Source organism: Squalius cephalus (genome assembly GCF_949319135.1).
Source record: "Squalius cephalus genome assembly, chromosome: 22".
NCBI classification, from domain to species: Eukaryota; Metazoa; Chordata; class Actinopteri; order Cypriniformes; family Leuciscidae; genus Squalius; species Squalius cephalus.
In genome coordinates, this window is record NC_137143.1 from 24,947,438 (window position 1) to 24,974,501 (window position 27,064).

At 35.0% G+C, this 27,064-nt stretch overlaps 1 protein-coding gene across 8 annotated transcripts in view; it reads right to left on the reverse strand.

Moving 5' to 3' along the window:
- The window catches only part of map4k3a (mitogen-activated protein kinase kinase kinase kinase 3a), a 59,629-nt gene that overhangs the window by 12,716 nt on the left and 19,849 nt on the right, over window positions 1–27,064 (reverse strand). For 2 of the 8 annotated variants that reach the window (XM_079856710.1, XM_079856707.1), the window contains exons 3-16: window positions 19,770–19,860; window positions 18,193–18,257; window positions 15,277–15,332; window positions 15,031–15,078; window positions 13,962–14,004; window positions 13,594–13,666; window positions 12,995–13,126; window positions 12,265–12,327; window positions 11,784–11,865; window positions 11,383–11,499; window positions 10,792–10,866; window positions 7,533–7,611; window positions 7,083–7,141; window positions 4,366–4,428 (exon numbers count right to left, since the gene is read on the reverse strand). In XM_079856710.1, the coding sequence (XP_079712836.1) occupies window positions 4,366–4,428; window positions 7,083–7,141; window positions 7,533–7,611; window positions 10,792–10,866; window positions 11,383–11,499; window positions 11,784–11,865; window positions 12,265–12,327; window positions 12,995–13,126; window positions 13,594–13,666; window positions 13,962–14,004; window positions 15,031–15,078; window positions 15,277–15,332; window positions 18,193–18,257; window positions 19,770–19,860 (1,046 nt within the window). The remainder of the gene's footprint in view (window positions 1–4,365; window positions 4,429–7,082; window positions 7,142–7,532; window positions 7,612–10,791; window positions 10,867–11,382; window positions 11,500–11,783; window positions 11,866–12,264; window positions 12,328–12,994; window positions 13,127–13,593; window positions 13,667–13,961; window positions 14,005–15,030; window positions 15,079–15,276; window positions 15,333–18,192; window positions 18,258–19,769; window positions 19,861–27,064) is intronic. The other 6 variants (XM_079856713.1, XM_079856709.1, XM_079856712.1 and 3 more) reach the window with 3 other exon arrangements.

The following is a 27,064-nucleotide window of genomic DNA, read 5'->3' on the forward strand; positions in this document are numbered from 1 at the left end:
ACTATCCTTTTCAGGTTTAAAATAATTTTAGTACAACTTAAACGTTAATCGTGCAAAGAGTCAAAAAAACGTGGGAGATTAACAGGTTGGACCCCTAGATAGACAATCTGTCTTTTTAATACAGAAAAACTGTAGTTCTCTCTTTTTGTGATGAAATACAATTAGAAATGTTGATTGCACAAGATTGCTGGAAAGGAATTAAATTCATATTGCTCACAATGTCCTCCTAATTAGAGCATTGTGGGTGGACTGGGCCATGTGCTATCTCTCCTCCCACTCACCAATATGATCATTCAAGCAGGCAATAACTTGAAATAACTTTGTGTTCATGACTTAATAGAATCAGAAAACAGAGGAGGTGTCTATTAAATACCTGCAACGTGAGGTATATTTCAGGAATAAAACGTCGTTTTTAACCCGATGGCATGCTGTCGATAAAAACAACAATTTCAACTGACCCCTCCGTATGGAGGAAACCTGTTTACAGAAAATAATGTAATCTTATAATGGAAGCTAGCCAGGAAACTAATGCAATTTTTGTCATGAACAACTAAAATAAATAAATAAACAAGTTTCATTTAGCTTGGCATCCACATGAGAATACCAGAAAGGAGATTGAAGGAATGTGATCCGCACCTATATCTGTAACATAGTTCCACCTAAAATAGACAATTTTAACATTATATTTTAAATATAATATATTTAAAAATAAAAATAATTATTAATATTATTGTTAAATTAAAGTACAATATTGTATCTATTATTAAATTCCAATGCCAATTCAATAAATTTTTTATTCTGATAATATCATTTTAAAAAATTGTAAGGAAAATAAAATGAAAAATAGAACCATTCTGACTAAGTGATCTCAGACTTTTATACCCAATATGCACTGAAGCGTCAGAAAGCTGAAAAATGCTGCGTTCGGAGGATGCATTCCAAGGTAGGAAAGCATCAAAACATGTCCGAATCCAACGTTAGCTTCACTTCCTGAGATACTTCCATCTGATACATTTTTGATATCCCACAATCCTGTGCATTTCATTCTGTGACGTTTAAGCTAAAAAATATAGATGGCATCTGAAAGTTGTGGTTGGTGGTCAGTTTGTGTGTAAATGTAAGTTTTTGACCAACGTTTTCCACTTTTGATGTCATTTCTAGCAAGAAATTACTATTGTAGTAATTAAATATTTGCTTAGTTATCATCAAAGCTTGCTCTATTTTGTTGTAGATCATCAAACCGCTTAGCTCCCTGCAAAGTCATTGCATGATAGGGCAGCGAGACAACAAGTCTGTGATGTCACAGATGTGGTAAATAGACATCAGGTCTTAAAAAATCTGGAATATCCCTTTAAGGGAAACGCTGTCTTATTTCTTTAGGGAAGTTGGCTATAGTGCTTCATCCATTAGAGGAGATATTCTGGCAGAGGATTTTACTATAACAATCAGGTCACTGATTAAACCTGAGAACCTTATCTCCCTCAAACTCTTCTCTTTATTTATTTCACTCCCTTTCGCTACTTCCACAGCTCTCTCTCATTTTCCCTTCTTACTCTCTCTCTCTCTCTCTGGAATGCAGCTTTTCAGCCATGCAAAACCTCATTGATTTTGCCCTGCAGATTAACAAACCAAATTTCCTTTACGCAGCAAACTGTCATATCCTTATTCGCTGGCAGCCTTTCTGCTGATGGGAGGCTTTTCAGAAAGAGTGACGGAGAGAGAAAGGATGGAAGAGTAAAAGCTAACAGAACATCCCAGAGTATCCGCTTCACTGCTTCTGTCACCGGCTTTTCATCTCTCTCCTTTTGGTTTCTTCATACGCAGTCAAAGACACCGATTCCAAGCATGTGATTCGCTGTGCCACCTCAGTGCGTGGGCTTCAGACCAGATGGATGTGTCACTCAAAAAATGCAAAAAGATGAAAAAAGGGGGAAACCGTTTCTTTGCACAGGCATAACCCTGTGATGCTTTAAAAAACGTGGCAAACTATGCAACATCATTCTTCAATATTTCCCAGTCACTAAAATAAAAAGCCAAAAGGACAAAAGTAGTATCCACAACCCTAAGTTGGATGAGCTAGAAAATGTAGGCCAACTTTTCAATTTCTATACTAAATTAATTCAGTGTCATAAGTATCTAGTATCCATCTAGTTCAAGAAGCCAAATTAATTTTGTTCTAAAACTGATTTATATATAAAAAAATATGGTGTATGTATTTATACACACACACAAAATATAATTTAACAACTTGTAAATGTTAAATCAAGTTTGTGTGAATCAAATTATTTTAATCCACAATATTCATAATCCAATATAACTGTTAACTTAAAAATCATTAATATCAGGCGGTTTAGACTTTAATGATGTGTCATAAGCCCCTTTCACACAAAGATTCCGGAAAATTTGTAGAAAGGCCCGTGCGATGGTGCACTACGACACACCCCTTACGGCATTGGTCCTGGCTTTTGTTCACACAGGGCGCGTTCCGGGACTGATCCCGGGAATGTTACTAGGTCCCCATCCCGGCATCAATCCCGGGACGTGTTTGCGTTCACACAGAAGGCACTCTAGCAATTTTACAGCAATTTCCCAGGATCAACGCGCTGTGTGAAAGGGGTTACCTGGTTAAGTACCTTGCCGTCTAGTTCGAGAAGCCAAATGAATTTTGTTCTAAAACTAATATATATATGGGTCATTGACGAATAAGGTTTTTAAAAGTGTAAAAAAATAGAATGGAGATATAACTATATTTGAAACCATTTTTTAGTTAACCTAGGTGTTACCTAGAAGATTTGGTGGTTTGTACAATCAATTAACACTGTTTTTGTCATTTTTTACAAGATGGAAAAAATGTCACCAAAAAAGTCATTCGGTTTAACCACTGATTTGAAAGTTAAAAACTGATTTGACATTGATGTTGAAATAGTATATAGTGTGTACCACAGAAGAAATATTAAAACAAATTATCACTGATCTCATAAATGTAATCATTTATTGGACTACTCTACTCACAAAAAAAGAGCCTTATCTGCTTTATATTTGTATTATTGTAGTTCCTTTAGTTATTAAAAACAATATTATTCCATTTAAATATTTACTATATCGGTTTTACCGAATGACCTTTTGACACTCCAAAATCTTTAAAATACCTTTATATGTAGTAAAATATAAATAAAACCTTTTGGATTCAGTAAAAGAGATCAAGTTGTACTACCTTACATACTTTGGATGTTATATATTTGTTTTTTTATTATTATTAAGGCCTTTGGACAAAAAAAAATGACCCGTCACGTCATTGACCCATATATACAACTTAATTGTTAACTTAAAAATCATTAATACGGTTAATGACAGTTTAGACTTATGATATTGTGAATATCTTAGATATTATGAAATTATGCATTAGAGCCTCTATAGAGCCAATGTCATGGCACTTATGACAGCTGTGTATAAGAACCAACAGATAATGCAACACCATCTTTGCAGCTAAATAGATGCATACAAAGACAAATCACAATTCAGTATGCAAACAGAGGGGGGAAAGGGGCCAATTGGATTTCAGTATGCAATTATTATTAAGCACGGTAGGTGTTTACAATAACTTGGTGTTGAAACGGAGGGGTGAGGTTGTGTCCCTGCTGCAGAATTAGCTGATACCTCAAACAGACCGTGCGAGCTGGGTTTGTTGCGCAAAGCGTTGCTTGCTGAGGCAATGTTTTCCCCTCTCGCTCACAGACCTGCAGAGCACTTCGGTTTAACCGTCCCTGTGGGACACGCACAGGCACTTCAGACTCTTTTTTTTCCCCTCTCTCTCTCTTTTCTTGTTTTTCCCCATTTGTTTGCCTTCTCCGCCCCACTCAACATCCATTCCATCTGTCTAACCCTAATCTCTCTCTCTCCGTTCCCTCTCCTTCACTGTTGCTCGCTTTCAAGATGTGTCTGATTGTGACAAGCCCTAAAAATAAAGCCCCTCGGAGGCCTCGACTACACAAAATGCTTTGCTTTGCAATTTCAAAGTGCTTTTGATTACTGAAAAGTGCAGCAATGTATCGACTTTGAGGGACATGTCTTTAATAAAGCTAGAGGCTGAAATACCAAAATAAAATGGATTCAGAGATTTGGGATGACAGACAAAGGCAATTATATACAGGCAAGCTGAAGACACAGACTGCCATGATCTAAATATGATAAGGCAGCAGAATGAATGAATGAAATGAACAAAAGATATGAAAGTCACATATGGGAGGATGAGTTCACTACACAAGCGCTGCGAAGCGGACAAGATGCTACGTAAAAGACAAAAAAAAAAAAAAAAAGATAGGGGACGCGAAGACAGAGATAACAGAGTAAAATACAAAAAAATACCAGATTAGATCTTGCAGTGTAGTATATTTCTTCGGCACAGTCCAAAAAATCGTCAGTGTCGGGCTGTTTAGTAGAAGGACCAAGAAACTTCAGTTAATCACACACACGTGACGTCCATGTGGTTTCACAGAAACAATAATTGATGGGTTATGGGCGGTTGGGGTGGTTGCTGGGTGAAAATGTGCTTGCAAAGACCATGTCAACCAGAATAGACCTTTAAACAGGTCTGTGGATTAAATGAACAGTCCATAACTGCTGAAAAGTGGTGTGGTGGTATTATGTTCACAGAAGTTGTAATGATTATTATAATTCTGCTCTTTTACTATTACAGCAAGAATGCATTAATTTGATCAAAAGTGACAGTAAAGACTTTTACTGTTCATTGTTACAAAAGATTTCTCTTTCAAATAAATGCAGTTCTTTTAAGAATCGTGGAAAAAAAAAAAAAAAAAAAAAATCAACATGATGTCCATAAAAATATTAAGCAGCACGACTGTTTTTTCAGCACTAATAATAAGAAGAAATGTGTGTTGAGCAGCAAATCAGCATATTAGAATGATTTCTAAAGGATCATGTGACTGAAGATCGAAGTAATGGCTGCTTTGCATCACAGGAATAAACTTATGTAGTTTATATATATATATATATATATATATATATATATATATATATATATATATATATTTATATATATATATATATATAGTAGGGCTGTCAAACGATTAATCGCATCCAAAATAAAAGTTTGTTTTTACATAATATATGTGTGTGTATGGAGTATAATTATTTTCTATATATAAATACACACACATGCATGTATATATTTAAGAAATATTTGCATGTATATACTGTGTATATATATTTATATTATATATAATTTATATTATATATAAATATTTTATATATAAATAACACATTTTTCTTAAATATATATATGCATGTGTGTGTATTTATATATAGAAAATAATTATACTCCATACACACACATATATTATGTAAACACAAACTTTTATTTTGGATGCGATTAATCGCGATTAATCGTTTGACAGCCCTAATATATATATATAGTAGTACCATTATAGAAATGATATCACTTGAATTTGTTTTAAATGTTTCACATTTTAAAAACCTTTACAACCCACCAGTTGCAGCAATTATGTACTGCTTCTTTAGAAACAGCAGAGCAACTTGATGTGACTCCAGGAAATCAAAAGAAAATCAAAGCGTGGGGGAAGTGAGGTTCTTCAGATGTGAGGTTACATTCAGAAGATGACATCATAAGCATGAAGCTACAATGGGAATCGACATTAATTTGATGTCCTGCTGTTAAAAATGATCTGGTTTATGAAAGGATGACAAATCCAGTTACAACATGAGAAACACTGAGTGCTCAAATGAGACAAAGATGAGTCAACGCTGCATTTTTCTGCAGCGCTTAAAGGAAGTCGTATTGATTAGATGCCACGGAAAGCTGCATCTAACCTTTCAATTATCGTGGTGGTGAGGGTGCGAGACAGACGTCTCAAATGCACAACAGTCAAACATGGTGTGAGAGAAAACAAGCCACTGTCAGTAGACGAGCTGGGATTGAGGTGTACGTGAGGAAAATATTACATAATAGTAAGTGTCAGCTTATAGGAAAAATCATTTGGAAGTGTTCACTACACTTGGTTATGAGATTTGTGAACAGCTAGACAGGCAGAGTGATTTCAAATTAAGCTTGACGTGGTTTCACATTTGCTCTGTTCCAAAACCTAGTTAGCTCCCTATGGAGGGATCATATTCTTCACTGGCAAAAAATATAGTTTAAACATAAACACGTTTTTCCTTGAGTACTAAAGTGAATCATTTTAAAAATCATTATATTTTTTTTATTAAAAAATAGTGTTGTGTTTTTTTTGTTTTTTTTTTACATTTTAGATTATTATTATCATATTATTTGTATTAATAAATTATGAATGTATTTACTATTATTAATATTGTATTTAAATGTTTGTAATTCATAAAAGCTTTGCAATACAGTGTAAAAAAGTTATATAAGTTCAAGTTTACTTCAAAGCAAAAGTAAAATGTAAAATCTAAAGCAATTTCTGATCTAAACATTTCATACAAAATATATATTTTATAAAATAATTTGATTGAAATCTGGAAATTACTAGAAAAACAAATGCATATGTCTAACCAAGTTATATTGATTTCACTAAAATTGAGCCTTCTAAAATGTTTTAAAGTAGTTTTTCCATTGTTTTCACAGGATGAATCTTGAGTGTTTAAGCTTTTGAATAATACCTAATGTATGATTATTATGAAAATATGTGATGGGGAAAAAAGCAAAAAAAAAAATATTAAAGGCAATTAAAATTATTTCATTCAAAAGGACCATCACATTATTTCAGTATTATTTAATAATAAATGTGTGTATTTTTATGCTTAACAGAGCCTCACGCCATTAGCTTAGCAGCATGCTAACGCCAAACTCTACTGAAATCAATTGTGAGTTGAGCTGTTTGTGTTGCGCACTAAGTTGCTGTCTATGTAGAACTTTTTAATTAATTAGATTCTTTACAAAGAAGCTGCCTATGTAAGCAGTAGGCAGCTCATTAGGTTTTGGAACAGAGCTAATAAGATGTAACTAAGAAGAAGCATAAAGTGTGTTCTGATTGGTTGAATTGTTTGCCATCACAGGAAATCCCCAAATCGAAGAGCAGCTCACTCACCGGTTCATGATGCGGTTTCGTCTCTGTTGTTATAGGAGGGTCAAACTTCACCTGACCGACTGTAAGAAAACAAATTATTTTTAAAGCAACAGTCCAACTTTTTCTGTATTGTACAGAAACATATCAGCATACGGGTTTGGAATGACATGAGGGTGAGTGAATACTGACAATCAGGCAGCTCATTGATATAACTGGTTGAAGTCTGAACATAAATAATCATATCATGAACACTCAAAACCACACATTTCTTTAAGTCAGTAGATGTCTGGTAGGTATGTTACAGAATCCAAAGAAATCCCCCAGCAGACACTGACAGACAGATCATGAGAGAGAATTTCTGGTATACTCCAGCAGAAAGAGAACTGAAGCTGAGAAATTCACTCAGCCAAGCTCAGGAGAGCAGGAGCACCTGTCAGGTCTGCCCAGGGGAGAAATCCAACAAACACTCACAGTTAATCTCTGACAGAGTCTTCCCTTCCCGGCTGGTACGGCTTGCTGAGCGAATCCGATGTGGAACAGACACTGGAGGCTAGGGAGAAGAAGAAAAAGACACACATAAACACACACACACACACACACACACACACACACACACACACACACACACACACACACACAAGAACAAATAAATACACACCAGCACATAAAGCACATAAAGAAGATTGTATCTCTAAAGGTCATTTAGAGTATTAATGACAAATCAAAGTGTTTTGTTATGGTTATTATGAGGTCATTTGAATGTTTATGTGGCTAAATAAAGGCCAACATAGGGTGAATCTCACCGCATGAAATGTTTGAGTCTTAATAAAATAAAATAAAATAAAATAAAATAAAATAAAATAAAATAAAATAAAATAAAATAAAATAAAATAAAATAAAATAAAATAAAATAAAATAAAATAAAATAAAATAAAATAAAATAAAATAAAATAAAACAAAGCCTGTTTTAATTAAAGGACTCATTTATTTCCATTTTATTTATGTCCATTAACAATAATCATCCTGTTCACGCAATAAAAAAATTAAAAAAAATTAAATATTGATTATTATACGAAGCCTGTTTTAATTCAAGAACTTATTTATTTCCATTTTATTTATGTCCATTATTTTACGACAGTAAACAATAATCATCCTGTTCACGCAATAAAATTTTTTAAAAAATGTAAATATTGATTATTATACGAAGCCTGTTTTAATTCAAGAACTTATTTATTTCCATTTTATTTATGTCCATTATTTTACGACAGTAAACAATCATCCAGTTTAGGCAAAAACATTTTGTTTTATTACCAATGACTTTTTAAAAATAGATAATTATAAAAAGTGTGTAACTGTCATGAAAATGACAAAACGTGACAATGCAAAAATGTTTTAATGCAACTTAAAATATGCTAAATATAATTTATTATGTGTCTCTATTGATTTTGAATTACAAAGTCATTTCTTGATGGTTTTCACTCAGTTCACCCTTGAGTTTGTGAATTTTGATTAAATATTGTATAAAATGTATTATATTAAAGTGCTTTTATTTCAGCAATTTTGGGTACGCCTCAATTGCCATCATTTCATTGCATAATGTATATATCAGCATTACGCTGCCATCATTTAATCAGCATCGGCCTTTGAAAAACCCATATCGATCGATCACTATTAAAGCAATCAGATTTGACATGGCTTTTAAGCCTTTTATACATAAACCACATTAAACCAAAAAAGTCAAGATTGTAGATGCTCTTAGTCGATAGCTTGCATATTAGTGCGCCATTCTTAGCAGATCAGAAGCCTAGTTAAGATAAAAACACCCCGTCAGCAAAATCTGCACACATCAATACATTTAAGACAAGAGCGGCTTAAATGCTTACACTTCAGATATCACTTAGTGCCATCGCCAGGGACTCAGTGGAGGGCAAACTCCACAAGCTAAAAATACATGCCAGGCATCGCTCTCTGATAAGAGTAGGGGTCATGATGCTGACCCCCTGAATCCCTATCTGTCTGACGCTGCTGTCCTGTCTCACTGCAGCCCAAGAGAAAATCATTACGGCCTACTGAGCGTCCGACAGCCCAGTCCCTGATGACTATCCAGAAAAGTTTGCTGTCATTCATGAATCAGAAATCACCTTCCATCAGCAACACACACGTAAACACAGACTCACACATGCATGTGCATACGGAAACGCATGCATAAGCAGCACACATAAAAACACGCAAACAGTCCCGAACAGGGTCCAGGAAACTAAATGGTCACTGAAGGACATCCTTCACTTTAGTTTCACGCCAGCAGGGCTGAAGTAGATGTGATGAGGAGAGATAAGACAGAGGAACAGACGCACGACCTTCAGACAACAAGGACACAGCAGGGCTCTGAAATAGAAATAGACAGAATGCCAAACACTGCGCCCTTCCCTCAGCGGACGCCTGTGAATATTCTATCACACCTTTTAGCACTTGAGCCACATGGTACAGTGACTAAGAAAGATATCTATGCTTTTTGAAAATCTATACAGCATATAGATATCAAATAAATCCAGAAAGAAAAAGCCAGTCAAGAACATGTCTAGCTCATATCTCACTCCAAAAAAACAAAACCAAACAATTGAAAAATGAACACGCAAAATCAACAAAAATGAAAATAAAACAATTATATAAAGATTCATATTTATATGATTATATGTATTTATATATTTATTTGTTTTCTCTTTAAGCTGATTTTAAGTGTGATTTTTTTTATTTTATTATTGTGCCTGGACATGATTCTAATCAATACATTACAAAATGAGAATCATCTATGAAAATAATGAGAATTATAAACTCAAAAGTGGTCCTAAAAATGCTATTTTTTAAGTATGAAATCAAGGATCAATTAACAAAATTAAATGAACAATTGCATAATCTATAAACCTAATATTTCAATATATAAATGTATTTATATTATATTTATTTTCAATATATAAAAGTATTTAAATTATATTTATTTTATTTTATTTTAATTAAAAAAAATTTTTACTTTTTTTTATGACTGTCCAGGTATGATTCTCATTAATATTTTACAATATAAGAGTCAATGAAAATAATGACAATTACAACGAAACTCAAAAAAAAAAAAATAAGAATAAAAATTTATTTTCTTTTTTTTATTATTTTCTTTATATTTAGGGGTTAAATATGACCTTGACATGCTCTTGACATTTTGCACGAGATTCACCCCAATATTGAACATTATTTGCATTTCATGACGCAAGAAATTTCTCTAAAAGCTCTTTGATGTTGATGTTCTGTTAAACCCTTGAAGCAAACCTTAGCACAAAGAGGCCAGAAAAAAATCTTTTGTCAACGGATCCAAATCCAGCTTTTGAACTGAGCTTCCGTTTCCAAAACCGACCCCTTGAGGGATCAACACTCCGATCCCAAATCCGACAAGAGCGCAAAACTCCCTAAAACATCCTTGGCCATACCTGCGTAACTCAAGCACTTACACACACACACACGAACATACAGCTATTCAAGCAAACAAGAAAACACACATCATGCACAAATGTTTGTCTGGGTTAAAAAAAAGAAAGAAAATTAGTCACTTATAAGAAAAAAAATTAACAACACACAAAGCCATTATAGTCATCAACGCAAAATTAACACTTACTACCGGTAATCAAAACATTTCCAGATGTTCACACACACTCACACACACACACACACACACCCCTGATACCTTTCTGCGAGCTGCAAAGCGAAGGACTCGCCGGGAGAGAGGAGACACTGGTAAAAACAATCCTCTGTATTTAAACTTCAAGAGCAGGAGAGGGGAAAAAATGAATAAGAGAGGAAGTGAGCATGAATTGATGCTTGGGGAAATGGGTAGAACAGGAGAGATGAAATGAAGGACAACTATGTCCTTAAAAGTCTTCATTCTCGCTGGGGGACTTTAGAAGAGGCCAAATGATTTCACAAATCTTTATCAGAGGAAGCCCTGTGGCACAACTGGAAGAGACGCCTGCGTATAAACCTAACTTTAGAGACAATCGAAACAAATAGGGGCCTTTAAAACAACCATTACAGGCTAATAATAAAGAAAGTAAGCCAGTGAAACATATCACCGCAATAAAACGGTTGAGGTATCGAAGACTCACGGGGCTCATCAAACTGACATCCCCGCTCTTGGGATTGAGAGGCTAACGTAGTCAGTTCGATCAGCTGGCATTTTCTGGGCTCTGTTTGTGAATAATAGTCCCGATGGGGCCGTCATTCTTGAAGTGATAGTTGTGATAACATTGAGAATCACACAGAGAGAGATATACTGTACCTCCGGCTCTGGGTCGTCATCATCCAGGTCTGTGTAGGACGAGTGGTCGGGGTTGTTCGCTTTATCCAGAAGCTCAATTGCCAAAATACGACTCAATGGTTGGGACACCAAGGGATGCTGGGTAGAGACGATTGAAATGGCAATGTTAGATGTTCTTTAAAAGATATGTCTTTTGTCTTAGTCTTGAAAGTTATATAATTTAAAAAGAAAATTATAAAATGTATAAATATAATTAATTAATAAATCAATAAATATTATTAATTGTATAAATAATTATAATGAAATCAAATTATATTGTTCAATTATGAAATACATTTAACAAATGCAATTCAAAATCCAAATTTTAACTAATGCGAACATTATGAAACTGAGAAACACAAAATGCAAAAAGCCCCTCCTACCTGCAATAACTTGTCAGCCGGTGGCCGCTTCTTTGGATTTTTCGTCAACGCCAATTTAACAAAATTGTGGAAATTGTTGGTCCTCCAGAACATAAAGAAGAGTCTTCATAAATCTCACTCATAACAAGCATTTCGACCACGAGGCTGTGCAGTTTGTTAGCTTTAAATGTAATTAAGCTAATTTGATTTAACAGAGCTGCAAGGTAATGGAGAAGAAACTATTCGGCAGAAGACCTGACCAGACTCATAATTAGCCAAGGTAAGAGAATGTCAAGTCCAACCAAATCAAAATGCATAAAAGTAACTGTTTAGGGCAAATGAGAGTGCTTGGCCCAAATTTCATTGGTGATTGATGATATTAAAGAATAGGGCATTTAAAAAAAACATACTGAAGAAACTCACTGACACTGAAATCTCTCTTGGTATCAAGTATTTTACACACCCAGGTAACATATTGCCTGAAAATGTAATTATCACTTACCATTTAACTTTGTCTTTTAATTTGGGGGGTTGAAAGTTGCTTTTCGTCATCAAAAACAGAGCTCTAGAGAGAAAAAAAAGTGTTGATGTCACAAGCAGAAAAATAGCTCGGCTTAGAAAGAAAATGTGAGTAAATTAAAGCATCTCAACTCATTAAAACATTGATATAGTTTCACTGTCAAGTGTGAGAGTGAGAATTCAGCAATTACAAAAAATGCTCAAAATATAATAGAACAACTATTTGCACTAGCAAAGAAGTATCAAAGTGTATTAACGTGTACTCTGGACATGGTACTATTGTGTGTGTATTATTTTTGTGTTAAAGTAGCCAGAGTCGAGAAATGAAATCCATTTTGTCCACTTTCTATGAATAAGAGAATATTTTTATGACATTTTAGGTATAAGTTACGGAACATCTGTAAAATTTCAAGCTGTTTTCCCAAACACTCTTTCTACTCGTTCAACAAACAGACTCATGTCACTGATCGAGCTAAATGAGAAAGTGAAAATGAGAGAATATATTAAAACATCTTTAAGTGGAATCTTTATCTGAACCAGAACTGTGAAATAATATGGCAATCTAATTTATTATTCAATAATTTATAATTGATCATGTTACTGCCACAGTCCTTTTTGAACTGTACAGCTAAAAAAACAGCTCTTTTTGAATTGGAACAGATCCATCCTGCTGTTTAAACCGTGCCAGGCTGATTGAAGATGATTAAACTCACCTCATTGGATGAAGGTCAAACATGGGAGGTTGTAGTTCGGCCAGTTCAATGGCGGTGATGCCCACAGCCCAGATGTCGCACAGGTGATTGTAGCCTCCTTTCCTCTCCACAGCGGCCACCTCTGGGGCCATCCTGTTATCATGGGTTACAGACCACATCATCACTCACAGTATATTTAGGAACATGATGGTTACATAAGCTGTGGAAAAGGCTTCTGTGGCCATGTAGGAAACTACTGAATTATGAAAGATTAACTGTGTTTTTTTTTTTAACTCAACTGTGAAAAGTCTCTTTATAAAAATCATTTCAGGTAGTTAACAAAATAATATGGGATTTTTTATTATTCAACATAATGATATGAGGTTAAAATTGATATTACTGTATAACGTGAAGGGTTTACAACTGGTGACCATTTTTGTATTAATTAAATAGTCATTAGAGTAATTTTTCACAAATTTGAGGTCATAGAAACCACATTTATTATAATTATAAAAGATAACTATTATAAATTATTATTATAAATAATTTATTGCATGGATGCATGTATGATTGTAAGGTGTATGTGGCACAACAAAGCTAGAAAAAAAACTGCTGTATACCAATAAGGAGTCCCAATGAACGATTTTCTTTTTGCTAGTGTGGCTGTGATCTGTGCAGATACACCAAAATCAGCTGCGGAGAAAAAGAAACAAAATATCATCTTTACTACAATCCCACAAACACCTCTCATGTGAGTTGTGTGCAGCTCACACTACCACGTTTATAATTATGTCTTATGAATTATGAAATTTGAGAGCTGTGTAATGCCAAAGCAGATCAAACGTGACAACAAGAGGTCAGCGAGGATGCTCACAGTCAACAACACAAAGCTATTCGCACTTTTTTAATGATTTGAGCTGGTAACATGGTAAGTAACTTCATTTACCCATCACTTTTATCACAATGGGAAAAAAATAATAATTCTTACCAAGCTTGACATAACCATTGTCCGTCAATAAAATATTGGCACCCTATTTCAAATGGAAAAACACTTCATGAAATGACACTGAAATATTTATACAGTATACATTGCATTTATAATGCATTGCAATTATAACACATTATTGAATGTTTTACTGGTAGGTTTGCAAGATGGAATGAAAAATGTATCTGACAGACTTCAGAATCTATTTTTTTCCCCCCTATAAAATCTCTTTCAACACCTGCTTTCATCTATGATCAGAGATGTGAAAGCACCATCTGAGTCATACTAATTACACCTTCCTTTGGCCAGGTAACACATTTTCTCTTTCTTTACCAGTGATTGCACATCTGGCTTCACCAAATCGCCATTAAAGGGTACTAAGGGCTTTACTTTAAGGGCATTTTTGTAAACAGCCATAGCACACATGAGATGCATGAATTTTAGATGTAATGAGTGCTTATTTTTATTTACTCCTTTACAGTGACAATGTATATGAGCAATAACACAGCTTATGGTGCAAATTATTAATAATTTGTTGATTTGAACAGCCAACATACACAACCGTTCAAAAGTTTGGAGTCGGTATCTTTTTTTTAAAGAAGTTAATACTTTTATTCAGGAAATGCTTTATTAAAACTATGAAATACAATCCTTGGAGCAACTAATCTAAACTAATCCTTTCTGCACCACTAGCAGCACCATACATAATTGCAAAATAATGGCAGAATTGTTAAAGGAATCATTTCCTAAAAATAAAGACGAATCATTAATGAATCAGAATCATTAAAGCTGATGTGTGTAATTTCTGTGCCGTCAGCGACACCAAACAGATTTACTAAAATAATCACTGTTTAAAACACAACAGTTTTTCATTGCAAGGTAAAACATACATTTTTGCTAAAAACTACACCTGGTGGTGATTTGATTTGCTGATAGATGTAGCAGGAGGTGGGTTTATGTGCTGTCATTCAACTTTTTCTTGCCATTTGAGTACAATTAAATCAATCAATTCGATCGAGTCTTTCATTTAGACGCACAAAAGCTAAAATCAATCAGGAATAAATGACATTACCTTTATGTCTCTGTGCATCTTTCCTTTGTTGTGTAGGTAATATAAACCCTGAAATGAAAGCCATGATTAAAACTCATTTTAATTCATATTCATCTCAAAAACACATTTACAAACTGCCTTTTTAGAGACAGAACAAGGATTATGAAATATCGGCCCACATGTCTACCATTAAAAATTCAAAAGTAGCTTTCATGGTCACAACAGATTGCTTCAGTTGTCAAAACAGAGTCCGGTAAAATGGCTTACCTGAAGGGTTTCTCTTGTTACGTATGCTATCTGTGATTCTGTTAGAGGCCCAGTAACTGTGGAGACAAATTTAGTGTACATTTAGCACTAATGTAATCTACTAAGTACATCTGAAAAAATCCAATTCCAGAATATTTGCCAAAACATCTTAAATGTAATGATCCGAACAATATAAAAGTGTGTACAAAAGTGCAAACACATCAGTTGAAGAATGAGGCATGCAGAGTAGTTATCTTAAGCTTGAACTTGTTTAAACCAAGAGAACATATATAACATTGATCCTTTCCATACCACACTGGAACGACAGTTTAACAAAAGCACCACTAATGGGTTTCATCCAGCAGACCAAGGACGAGATTATCAAGAACCCAATGTGACTGATTACACATTTCCAACCTGACAAAATATAGAGTTGAATTACCCTACAACTCTAAAATGGACTACTGATGAAAATACCAGACGTTGAAACTTTAGCAAAAGAAAATTCACAAGGCGTCTGAGAAGCTCATCTGTCTGTTGCCCATAATGATGTAGGATTTCTGACGGTTTGAAGCCTCTGACAGAGAAGTTAATCTTTTTTAAGTCAATAGAGACTTTTATTGCTGATTTAAATATAAAAAAAAACAGGAAACGTGCTAATCGGAAGGAGCGAATACTAAATGGGCTGAAGGAAGAGAGAGAAAGAGACAGCAGAAGGGTCTTAAATTTATCAAATGGTGTCCGCAACCCATTTTACTTCTGTAAAGTGATTGGTTCTAAATGTGAAACCAGATATTCAGAGAAAAGAATACCAGGACTTGACTGGACTGCAAATAGTGGTAACGTGATAGGTTGAAAAATAAGAGGGCACGGTGATGTCATCAGAAAAGGAAAGTATGTTAAACCAGTGATGAAAGATTACAAAGCCGCTTCTCCACTGTTGGGCCAAAACTTTCTCGTTGCTTAACAATTCCATTTCGTTGGACGGCTTCATTTACCGTGGGACTGTGGAGCTGATAACGGAGCTCTTTGGATTTTAATACAAATGCATCAGTTGTTGTCTTGGTGGTGCAAGAGCTAACAGACGGTATGAGATGTAAATACCAACTGCGTTATAGAAGATATTGACCAGATATTTCTTTTAATTTTATTGATAACTAATGTTCACTTCGTTTAAATAGCACACATGGTCAGCTACAGTGAAACTAGTAGCCAGGCAACAGACAAGTGACCAATCCTGAGTGGCGATGTCGAGAACGGTTTGAAATCGTGCCGTGACAAACCATGCTCAACTGAAACCTTTCCTTCCCGTTCTTATAACTGCTGGAAAAGACGCTAAAGTTAAAGTTTTTCTTTTCAAAAACATGCATCAAATTAAATAGGATCAATTTTGATTTCACATTGACTAAAAGATTTTTTTATGTGAATTATACTACCATTTAAAAGTTCTGTACGATTTTTTTAATGCTTTGGAAAGAAGTCTGTTGTGCTCACTAAGACTGCATTTATTTGATCAAAATATAGTAAAAACATTAATACTGTGAAATATCATTACAATTTAAAATAAGTGTTTTCTATTCGAATATATTTTATAACACATCCTGTGATGCAAAGCTGAATTTTCAGCATCATTACTCCAGTCTTTAATGTCATATGATCCTTCAGAAATATATTGAATATTGAAAATTATAAATAATTACTGTGATTTTGAATAACTTAATGCATCCTTTCTGAATAGAAAGTATTAATTTCTTAAAATGAAAGTGTATATATTCCATCCTCTGTAAAATGTTACGACATATGTAAAGATAAAAGAATAAAGAGTGCATTCAAGACAAATTCTTACAAGGTTTGCTCTTTAATTACGTCCAAACAGGTGTAGAGGCTTTCATCCATTCAGCAGAAATGTCCAGTATATCCTTTTTTTTTTTTTTTTTTACCTCAAATGTCCTTTACTTGATCATTTACTAGTTCAGAAAGTTATTTAAAAACATGTTTGTCCAAGCAGAACTTGATTCATGTGTTCTATATGTCTTTATGTGTTGTGTGTGGGAAGACTGGAGCCGGTCGGCCTCGGCTCTAATCAGGCCTGCGACCCTACAGCCGAGTGCAACCGTGGCAGCGGGGGGGCAGATAACGTGGGATGTGAGGCTGGACACTAAGCTAACACGTTAGTCGCATAACACCATCTACCCCCACCTCACGCAGAGGCTCAGAGAGAATCACAGAACTGCCGACAGCTGCCGTGAAAATGAGCTCTAATGATCTGACAGGCCACTCAACTGAGCTCTGCTAAATTTATCACCTGGGAACATACAGAGGGACGCTTTCCAACGTAAGAAAAGATTTGTATATTTAGGCCATCTGTCAAGAATCAGATTGTTAATTGGAGGAGAGGAAAGTCTATTTATGTAAAAACTGGCATCGGAAACGAGAAGAACTTTCAAACCATTGCAAACATCGTATCAACATTGTTTACACTGGGACTTTTAGAGGAATAGTTCACCCAAAAATGAAAATTATGTGAGTTTTTATTTACCCTTATGTCATTTTGCACTTGGAATGCAAAAAGAGACATTATGAACAATGTACAGGTCGCTCTTTGACTTAAGTCATATGGATCACTTTTGCGATCGTTTTATGGTGCTTTTGCATCGTTTTGGAAGCTCGAAAGCCTCATGGAAAAGAATTGTATGGAAAGAAAATTGACCAAGAAAATTATTCAACATGAATCATGCTGTGTTTTACAGAAGAATTAAACTCATATCGGTTTGGAACTAAGTGAGGATGAATAAATGATGACAGAATTGTCATTTCTGGGCAAACTGTTCCTTTAAATAATGAATGGGAAGGAGATATTGCACAGCATTGAAATACTGACCACCGAGTGAGTCTGAGTTAGCAGTTGATTGTTTACCTTTGTATGGTGTATCTTACCGTGATATATGTCTTGCAATGAGCCTCCCCCACAGTATTCCATACATATCCATAATTTATCTCTCCTGAAAAGCCAGAGAAAGAAAAACACCAACAAATTATATTTCAATCGATGCGTCTCGAAATAGTCCCCTGGCAGCCCCATAGGGAGAGTGGAAGGATGCACACTTTTCTGGGTCATGACACAGCAAGTAGGAGACAGTCATAACTCACAAGCAACCTGCTTTTATCAAAAACACCCTTCTCCACTTCTCAAGGTGCCTAATGTCTAGACTAATATTTAAGAGATATGCCGCCTAAGTTGCCTACAGCTATGAGGAAGACCACGATAAAATTCTTTGATTCAAGTGCCGTTTTCAGATACTTCACTGCACAGTAACGTCCAATTTGTTCAAACTTCAGAATTAATATATTTTTAATGTTTAAAAAAAGTTTGAGGTCAGTAAAATAATTTAAATGATTTTTTTAAAGATGTGTCTTATGCTCAAGGCTGCATTTATTTGATCAAAGTGACAGCAGAAACAGTATATTGTGAAATATTATTAATATTTAAAATAACTTTTCTTTTGTAAAATATTTCAAAATGTACTTTATTCCCGTGAAGGCAAAGCTGAATTCTCAGCATCATTACTCCAGTCTTCAGTGTCACATAATCATATTCAGAAATCATTCTAATATGATTGTTTGGTGCGCAAGAAACATTTCTTATTATTGGCAATGTTGAAAAAAATTATGTGAAATTCAGGATTCTAAAGAATCTGAATGAATAGAAAGCTCATAAGAACAGCATTTATTTGAAATAATCTTTTGCAACATTATAAATGTATTTACTGTCACTTTTGATCCATTGAATTTTTTTTTTTTTTTAATATATATATTTTTTATCTTACTGACCCCAAACATTTGAATGGTAGTTTATTTATACACAGAAAAAGTTAAATAGAAGCTGTATTGATATATGGTATCTATTATACCTATTTTCCCAAAGTTACATGAGACATTGTACTAGGATAAATGCACAATTTTATAGCCATATTATGACCAGAAGACTTTAAACATTAGGTTATACATGTTTACATGAGACTAATGTAATCAAAAACTGCTCATAGAGAAAAACATGAATTGTCACTAAAGCAAAAAAAGACATTCACCAAGAAGTTAGCCAGAAGAAATTAAAATCATTTTAGCTTAACCTTCTAACATTTTGAATTACTTCTAGTCTTGAAATTAAAGATTGTAGATCCCTGGTGGGCGATGAAGGTGTCATGTAATACCAAACTTTGAGAAAACATCATACTGTCAATGTTAACGTCCTGCTTTTTGCCACCAAAATCAAATGAGATCTACCTTGCTTAAAACACCATTCATAGGCACAGGTTGTACAATTATCAGAAACCGAGGTGGCTGTTCCTGCAGTGCAGCTGAGAGACCCAGCCAACAGAGCACAGTGTCAACTCAACAGCCTTAGACAGGAATAGGAACTGACAGAGCAGGAGGGGAGCGATTGAAAGAAGGGGTAAGTAAGGAGAGAGCGGAGAACAGTAAAAGGGTGGTCAGGAAAGTGGTCATTACTATACCTTAAGTAACTACCAAAATAGGCCACAATGTTAGAGTGCTTGCAGTCTTTCATCATGATTATTTCCTGCTGAACCACTGCGAAGTCCTCGCCTGTCCAGGGAAAACAGAGAGATGGGGACAAGGTGAGCATGTAAACATTATTCAGCTAATTCATTCATGTTGATTAAAAAGTGTTTTTGTACAACACTTTGGAATCTACCATGATTTCATTACCATGGTATTCCTTTGAGTAAAATGTAAAAACTCAACACAATACCATGGTATATTTGAAAGCACCATGGCATTACCATCAAAGTAAGTTTTACTGTAACTGTAATCTTTGATTGCTTTAAGTAATTTCTGAAGTAGCATCACCAAAATAGCAAAAATAATGACAGTTGTCTTTTTTAAAACAGGTTACAATTGCAAATAATATATAAAAGAATTTATGCAATATAATATAATATAATATAATATAAATGAACTATTATCAAAATAAAATAACAAAATGCACATTTAAACAATAAATAAAATAAAATAATGGCAATTTAAATAATATTCTTCAGTGATAAATAACAGTACAATTTCTGAGAAAATAAATAATGACAGTAGGCTTTTTAAAAACAGGTTAAAATGTAACATGACCTTTAAATGGTAGGAAATTCTAATGTAATATAATGTAATATAATATAATTAGTGCAGTCAAATCTATACATGTATTATATTTATATATACACACACACACATATCCTATTACATAAACAAAAACTTATGTTTGATGCGATTAATCGATTTGAAAGCACTAAATATAATATAATTAATATAATATAATTAAAAATGATATAAAATTATATTCTTCAATGAAAATGACAGTAAAAGAAAACATCTATAAAAAAATATATTAAAAAGTACATGGAACTTTTACTCTCCTGGACATTTTAAAGGAGAACTTGGCAACTTTTTTAACTTAATAAAACTGTCTAGAATTCATTTGGATGGTTAAACAACCTGTTCTGGTGATATTGGTGACTTTCCCTGCTCCCCCCAGCGTTCCCAGGCGGAAAACCAACCTTGCAACTTGGGGACTACCGTCCCGGCAAGATAGAAATTGGAAGTCTCGTGAGAAGAGAGAACGAGAACGAGCGCGAAACACGAATTGCTTTACGGCAATTCGACATAAACACACACGCATGTATGATGTATTACCAGATTACCCACCTTGGTAGACATAGCTCCACAAGATACAGTTGGCTTGCTCCGATCAAAACAAACGCACATGAGCAGCGGTAGAGAGGGGGAGGAGGCCGCCGCAAGTGAGTTTTTTACGACCGTGTTGTGAAATATACCCCCCCCCCCCCCCCCACAGCTGTAGGGGGAGCTCGTGGGGAAAACATGCGACAACAAAAGGAAAAATCAGCGAAGAAGTGACTAGAGTTCGCTAGAGTTGCCGAGTTCTCCTTTAAGATGATTAAAATGGACACTTTTTTAAGGGTTAGGGGTTTGCAGAAGTAACAGTGACACATGTCTCAGAAAACACCTCTAAATAAGGCAGATCCATATAAAAATTCAAACCCATTCCTCATGAAAGCTTCAAATCGAAGGATTGGATGCTTTGTTTAATCATGCATAAGACTACAGGGAGGGTCAGGCGCTTATGTATATAGTGCCTATAAAGCATTGAGCTCTCTTTAGCATTCAGAAAGCATCAGACCCCTGATGCATCGCTGTGGTTTTCCCCTCCAACTGCTGATGGAGAGATTCACACCCCATTCTAAACTTCCTTTCTCTCTCAACCCGGTAAAGTTTAGTTATTTTAGCTCAGCTTATTTAAAAGCCAAGAGCATGAGCAAGGGCCTTCTTCCTTCAGAGACATTTATTTGTTGCTGTAAAAGAAAAAGGAGGAGATGGAAAAACAAATAGGGGAAAGACAAAAGTAACAGAGAGAGACAGAATATCTGAAATTCTGCTAACTTATTGGAAGTGATGTGATCTCAGCTGATGGGTGACACGAGAAGGCAATCACCCATAATGCTTGTGTGGGGGCTTCTGGCTCGACTCCATCTGAGCTGACCTTGATCTCTGGCTCTGCTCTGTAAATGTGTGTGTGTGTGTGTGAGCGGAGAGCGAGACAAGGAGGAAGAGAGAGGGAGAGACAGATTATGAGAGATGGAGGAGAGCAGAAGAGAACAAAGTCACTTTGTTGTGACTGCTTGCTTAATGATGGAAGCTGTAGGCTCATTAAAAGTTTTTTAACGGTTTTTCCTTGTTCTCTCCCACTGACACTAGCAACACACTCCTTTTACTCCCACATAGAGGGGCAGAGATAAATATTTTAACTTGCGTAATTCGCCATTAAACTGAACAGCCCAAGCTGGGTGCAGGCACCAATAATCGCATTTACAAGATGAAAGGTCACTTAGTATTTACTTACAAAACAGTACAAAATGGAACATTTTGGAATCGACCATGATTTCATTATGTTATTCTTTGAGGTAAAAACCTTGGTATGTAAATGTAAAACATACAGTACCATGGTATTATCATCTGATACCATCACATTAAAGCCCAAACTTTACATTCTATGAGCAGGTGGCACATGCACATTAAATTTGTTTTGCACTGACAAGATGGCGACACTTGCCCAGGTCGCTGTTTCACAGTACAAAAGAAACTAAAGAGACGAAACAACAACAAAATGCCGGAAACTGCAACAATAACAGACGCCCGCATTGACAAGCGCTTGTGTGAGCCGCAACTTTAGTTTAGAAGAAAACAAACGATGGGTCCGAAATCGCGTACTGAGTAGGTACTACATATGAATTTACTTTGCGACCGTTAAAAAAAGTATGCTCTATTTAGTACGAATATGGGAAATTTGGACGTACTTCATCCGCCATGTTGTTACTGTCACGTGAAAAATCAGCGTCAGTTGCGTCGCTTCAATTCCATTCCTAAAACCCCCCATAAACCCCCTCCCGTGTAAAGTGTCAATCGAATGCACACTTCAGGATCTCGGCGGTAGTAGTAGGCTATTTGGGGACTTTTCGCTTACTGTATTTCGAATACTATGTATATACAAAGACAAAAGTTTCTAGAGCGCATGTGTCACCCGTCTGCGTTCACACACGCTATTAAATGGAGAACACTTTGAAAGGCTACAAGTTCGCCTGCACACATAATATGCCAGCGTACACTTAAAAAATAAAGTATACTTTGGGCTTAAGTTTTACTGTAACTGTAAACTATTCTGAAATGAATAAAAACTATTTTGAGTACTTAAAGTAATTTCTGCCCCACTATTGCAAAACCAAAAATAAAACAGCAAAAATAATGTGCAAACAGGGTAAAATATCACCTTTAAATTGTGGGAATTTATTATATATATATATATATGAACGATATATATATATATATGAACGATTATCTAAATAATCTAAATAAATGCAATGCAATGCAATGAAATACTGAAATGAAATGAAATGAAATAATGAAATAAAATCACGGAATGAAATGAAATAAAATTACCGGTAAATGTTGAAATGAAAAATATAGGGACTGTGTTTGTTTGAAGTTTGCTTGTTAAATTCAGGACCAATTCCGAGGAATGTTTTAATTCCAAACCCACGGACTAAAGGAAGGAGAAGCTTTGAGAAGTTTTGCATAATGTCCTTTAAGTGTAGGTCTGTGCAAAAGACATTCGCTCCCTGAGGGAAGTGTGAAGTAGCAGCAGTGGGGTCAGGTGACACGTACTTCCTGCCGGGGCAAGTGATCCAGTGAGCGTTCCGCAGAGGCAGTGACATTTCCCTGCTCATATGGGGCAGATCGCTGCGAGGGACAGCAGGAGGTATTGCCTCTTACCTCATTTAGGGGAAACAGAAGCAGCTACCCTACTATTCACAGTGTAGGCTTCAGCTATGCATATCTGATGGGTAGAACGTCCAGCTTCGAGGCAAAAAAGCTCCTGCTGAGCAGCAGTTACATGAATATCATTGGTATATGTGCTATGTTAAAGGGTTAGTTCACCCAAAAATGAAAATTCTGCCATCAATTACTCACTCTCATGTCGTTACAAACCCGTAAGACTTACGTTCATCTTTGGAAAACAAATGAATGATTTTTTTTTTTTTTTTCGAATCTTAGCAAATTCTGTCCCTCCATTGAAAGTCTACTCACCCAAAGCTCTCATGCTTCAAAATGTTCCTAAATGGATCATAAAATAAATCCACATGAATCGAGCGGTTTAATCCAAGTCTTCTAAAGAGACACGATTGCTTTATATGATGAACAGATATCATTTAGGCTTTTATTTACACATATATATATGAATGATTATCTAAATAAATGCAATTTTCGTTTTTGGGTAAACTATCCCTTCAAGAGAAGTGTGGTATGTACTTTAGTGTATTTATGAGTGTCTGCCTTTGGTCAGACAAGGGGGGAAGTGTGTATTGATTTGAGAATGGACAGTTAAGAGCCACACTAAAAAAAAAAACTTAAAAAAAAACTTGGCTGCCTTTCTATGTGAAGTGCTGAAGCCCATCTAGAGGTCTGGTAAATTTCCCAACGAAATTCCATTACTGTACATGGACACGAGGCAAGGCTGCAGATAACACAGAAAAGGAACAGTGATCAGTGGGATTTTTCTCTGTGTACCACCAGAGAATGATAAAACAAAAAAGTGGGCTTAAATTACAACTAATTAGAGAGAAATAAGATAATAAACAGACTCCAAACTCACAGCAACAACTGCAAGCATCCATTGATTCTGATCCTGAGACATTTGAGCAAATTGTTCTTGCCCATTTCAAAATTATTAATCAACATGAAGGATAAAAAAAAGGATAATGGCATAAATTAACAGACTTTAAGGACTACAATGGAATGTCTCGATAAGCACAGTTTTGCAGTCTTTCCCATTGCTCAAGGCAGATGGTTTTCTGAGAGATAATAATAATAATAATAATGATAAAGGGGTTAAGACTGGACAAATATTTAGATAAATCATCAAACTTTTGGTTTGTTTTCTCAACATACAATATATTTCAAAAGGTGACAGTAAGGTTCACATTAGTTAATGCATTAGATACCATGACAAAATTTAAACTTACAGAATTTATTTACCTTAGTTAATGTTAACATCCACATAAACTAATACATCTTTTTTTATTATGAACAAACATAAATTAGCGCTGGAGAGACCTAAGCGGGAAGACCTAAAAACGGATGCCGAGGCTGCATTATTTCTGCTCCATACGTGAGTAACATCGGTTTTGCTGTTTAACAGAACCAAGATACGCAATTGTAATGTTAGCTATAGTAACAGGACAGTTTTGAGTGTCACTGATCGTCTGAAGCTGATGTGCTGCTGGCGACTTACAACCAATTGTATGTATTCTTGTGTACTGTGTGTTTATTTTTTGTTCTTCCTTGTCGTTCGGTCCTCATCTTCGCTTTATTTTTCGCTAACCATTATTTAGCTTCGTTTCAGCTATGATAAACAATTTTTTTTTTTTTTAAACACACATTCACACTTGCATTGCATGTTTGTGCATTTTGGGGGCGGAGCAATGAAGAGATGGGGTGTGTTTATTTTAGTTGATTTCAAATATCAACACAACAGTGTTTCTCAGAAAACGCTTACTGCACCTTTAAGAGGTAAAACCTCTTAAATATAAATATAAAAAAAAATAATAAAAAAAATAATATATATATATATATATATATATATATATATATATATATATATATATATATATATATATATATATATATATATATATATAAAGCAAAACACTCCTATTCAGATTTCAAGGTTCTTTGAATTTGGACTGTAGCCTCACCGGAGGATTATTTCAAGAAAATGCACCTTTCAATATTTAAACATCTCGCCATTAGAAACGGCTCCATGAATCTATAGAGGTCCACCAGACCCAGACCTTATGTATGAAAGCGAGACTGTGAGGGATGGACTTGCCATGTTTTCAATGGCATCCGCTGTATAAAGCTTCTAGATCACTTCTAATTTTCCACAGCTCATACTCTCTGGGGTTTTTTTTGTCTACTGAAATTTCTCGGAAAGATATTTTTGCAGTGTTTCGTCATCAGAACAAACCAAAAACACATTAAATAACAGTGCAACACACTGAAGAGATGTATGCCTATCCCTCACAGCCTCGCTTTCATTCCCATTAAAAAACAAAAGATGACACTGCTGTAGAGGTCAGTCCACCAGACCCAAGTTCTATAGGACACAACAAACTTTCGAGTCAGATTTTTACATATAATAATATCAGAAAGCTCCTATTGACTTGAATCTCCATTTCAATAACATTTTCAATAACATCAGCAGAACAATCTGACATCAAATGGTATCATAAATGTGGTCTCTCCAGCTCAAATCACACTACAAAGAAAAAATTATAAATTAAATATATCGTTTTTCAAACATGTTCAGTTAATATGTGTTACATAATAGAGCTCTATTGTACCAGAGAGAAACCTTCAACTTTTCTAGCTATTGTTTTCCAATTATTGTGAACCAGAATTTGAATGTAACTGTAAGGTGCAACGAGCACCGTCATGATTTTGTTCAAACTGAAAAAAATCTGAATAATAACAAATAATTCATGCATAAATTTCATTAAAGCATGTCATCGCATACAGAAATGGGACAAGTTTGTGCTCTTGGGCATGTTTGTAGGTGTTGGATAGCAACAGAGACTGTCAGGGAGAGGCGCTCAACTGTCACTCCATTAGACATGTGTGTCAGCGCGCATATGTGTGTGCACAGCTAACAGCTCACAGCTCCGCTGACGTGACAGAATGTGTGTAAGTGTTAAAGTGAGATAGTGTGTGTGTGTTCTAGGATGGGGATTAAAAGAGCTTGATTGGTATGAGGGGTGTATTTCCTTAAGTCTCACACATTTAACAGAGGTTTGGTCACCATTAGCACTCGTGTCCCCAAACGGGTGTTTTTTCAGTCCCAGTTTGCCACAAATTTTCAATGCTTATTAAAACACCCATCTCTGATGTCAAGTGTTATATGAAGATGAAAGATATCATATTGCTTTTTCAATTGCTTGTCAATTTTGACTGTTCTACATGGGCAGCTTTAGAATAAAGCCACTGAATTAGGTTACAATGTACAATGAGATATTTTTTAAAAACTTTAAAAACTTTATCAAGTTTATCAACCAAAAAAAAAACATTATCAAGACAAGGCAGTTGACAGATTGCAGAACTAACACAAGGGCTACATTCAAACAGCAGCAGTAGCTAAATATGAAAAATATTCAATACACAACTAGTTATGAAA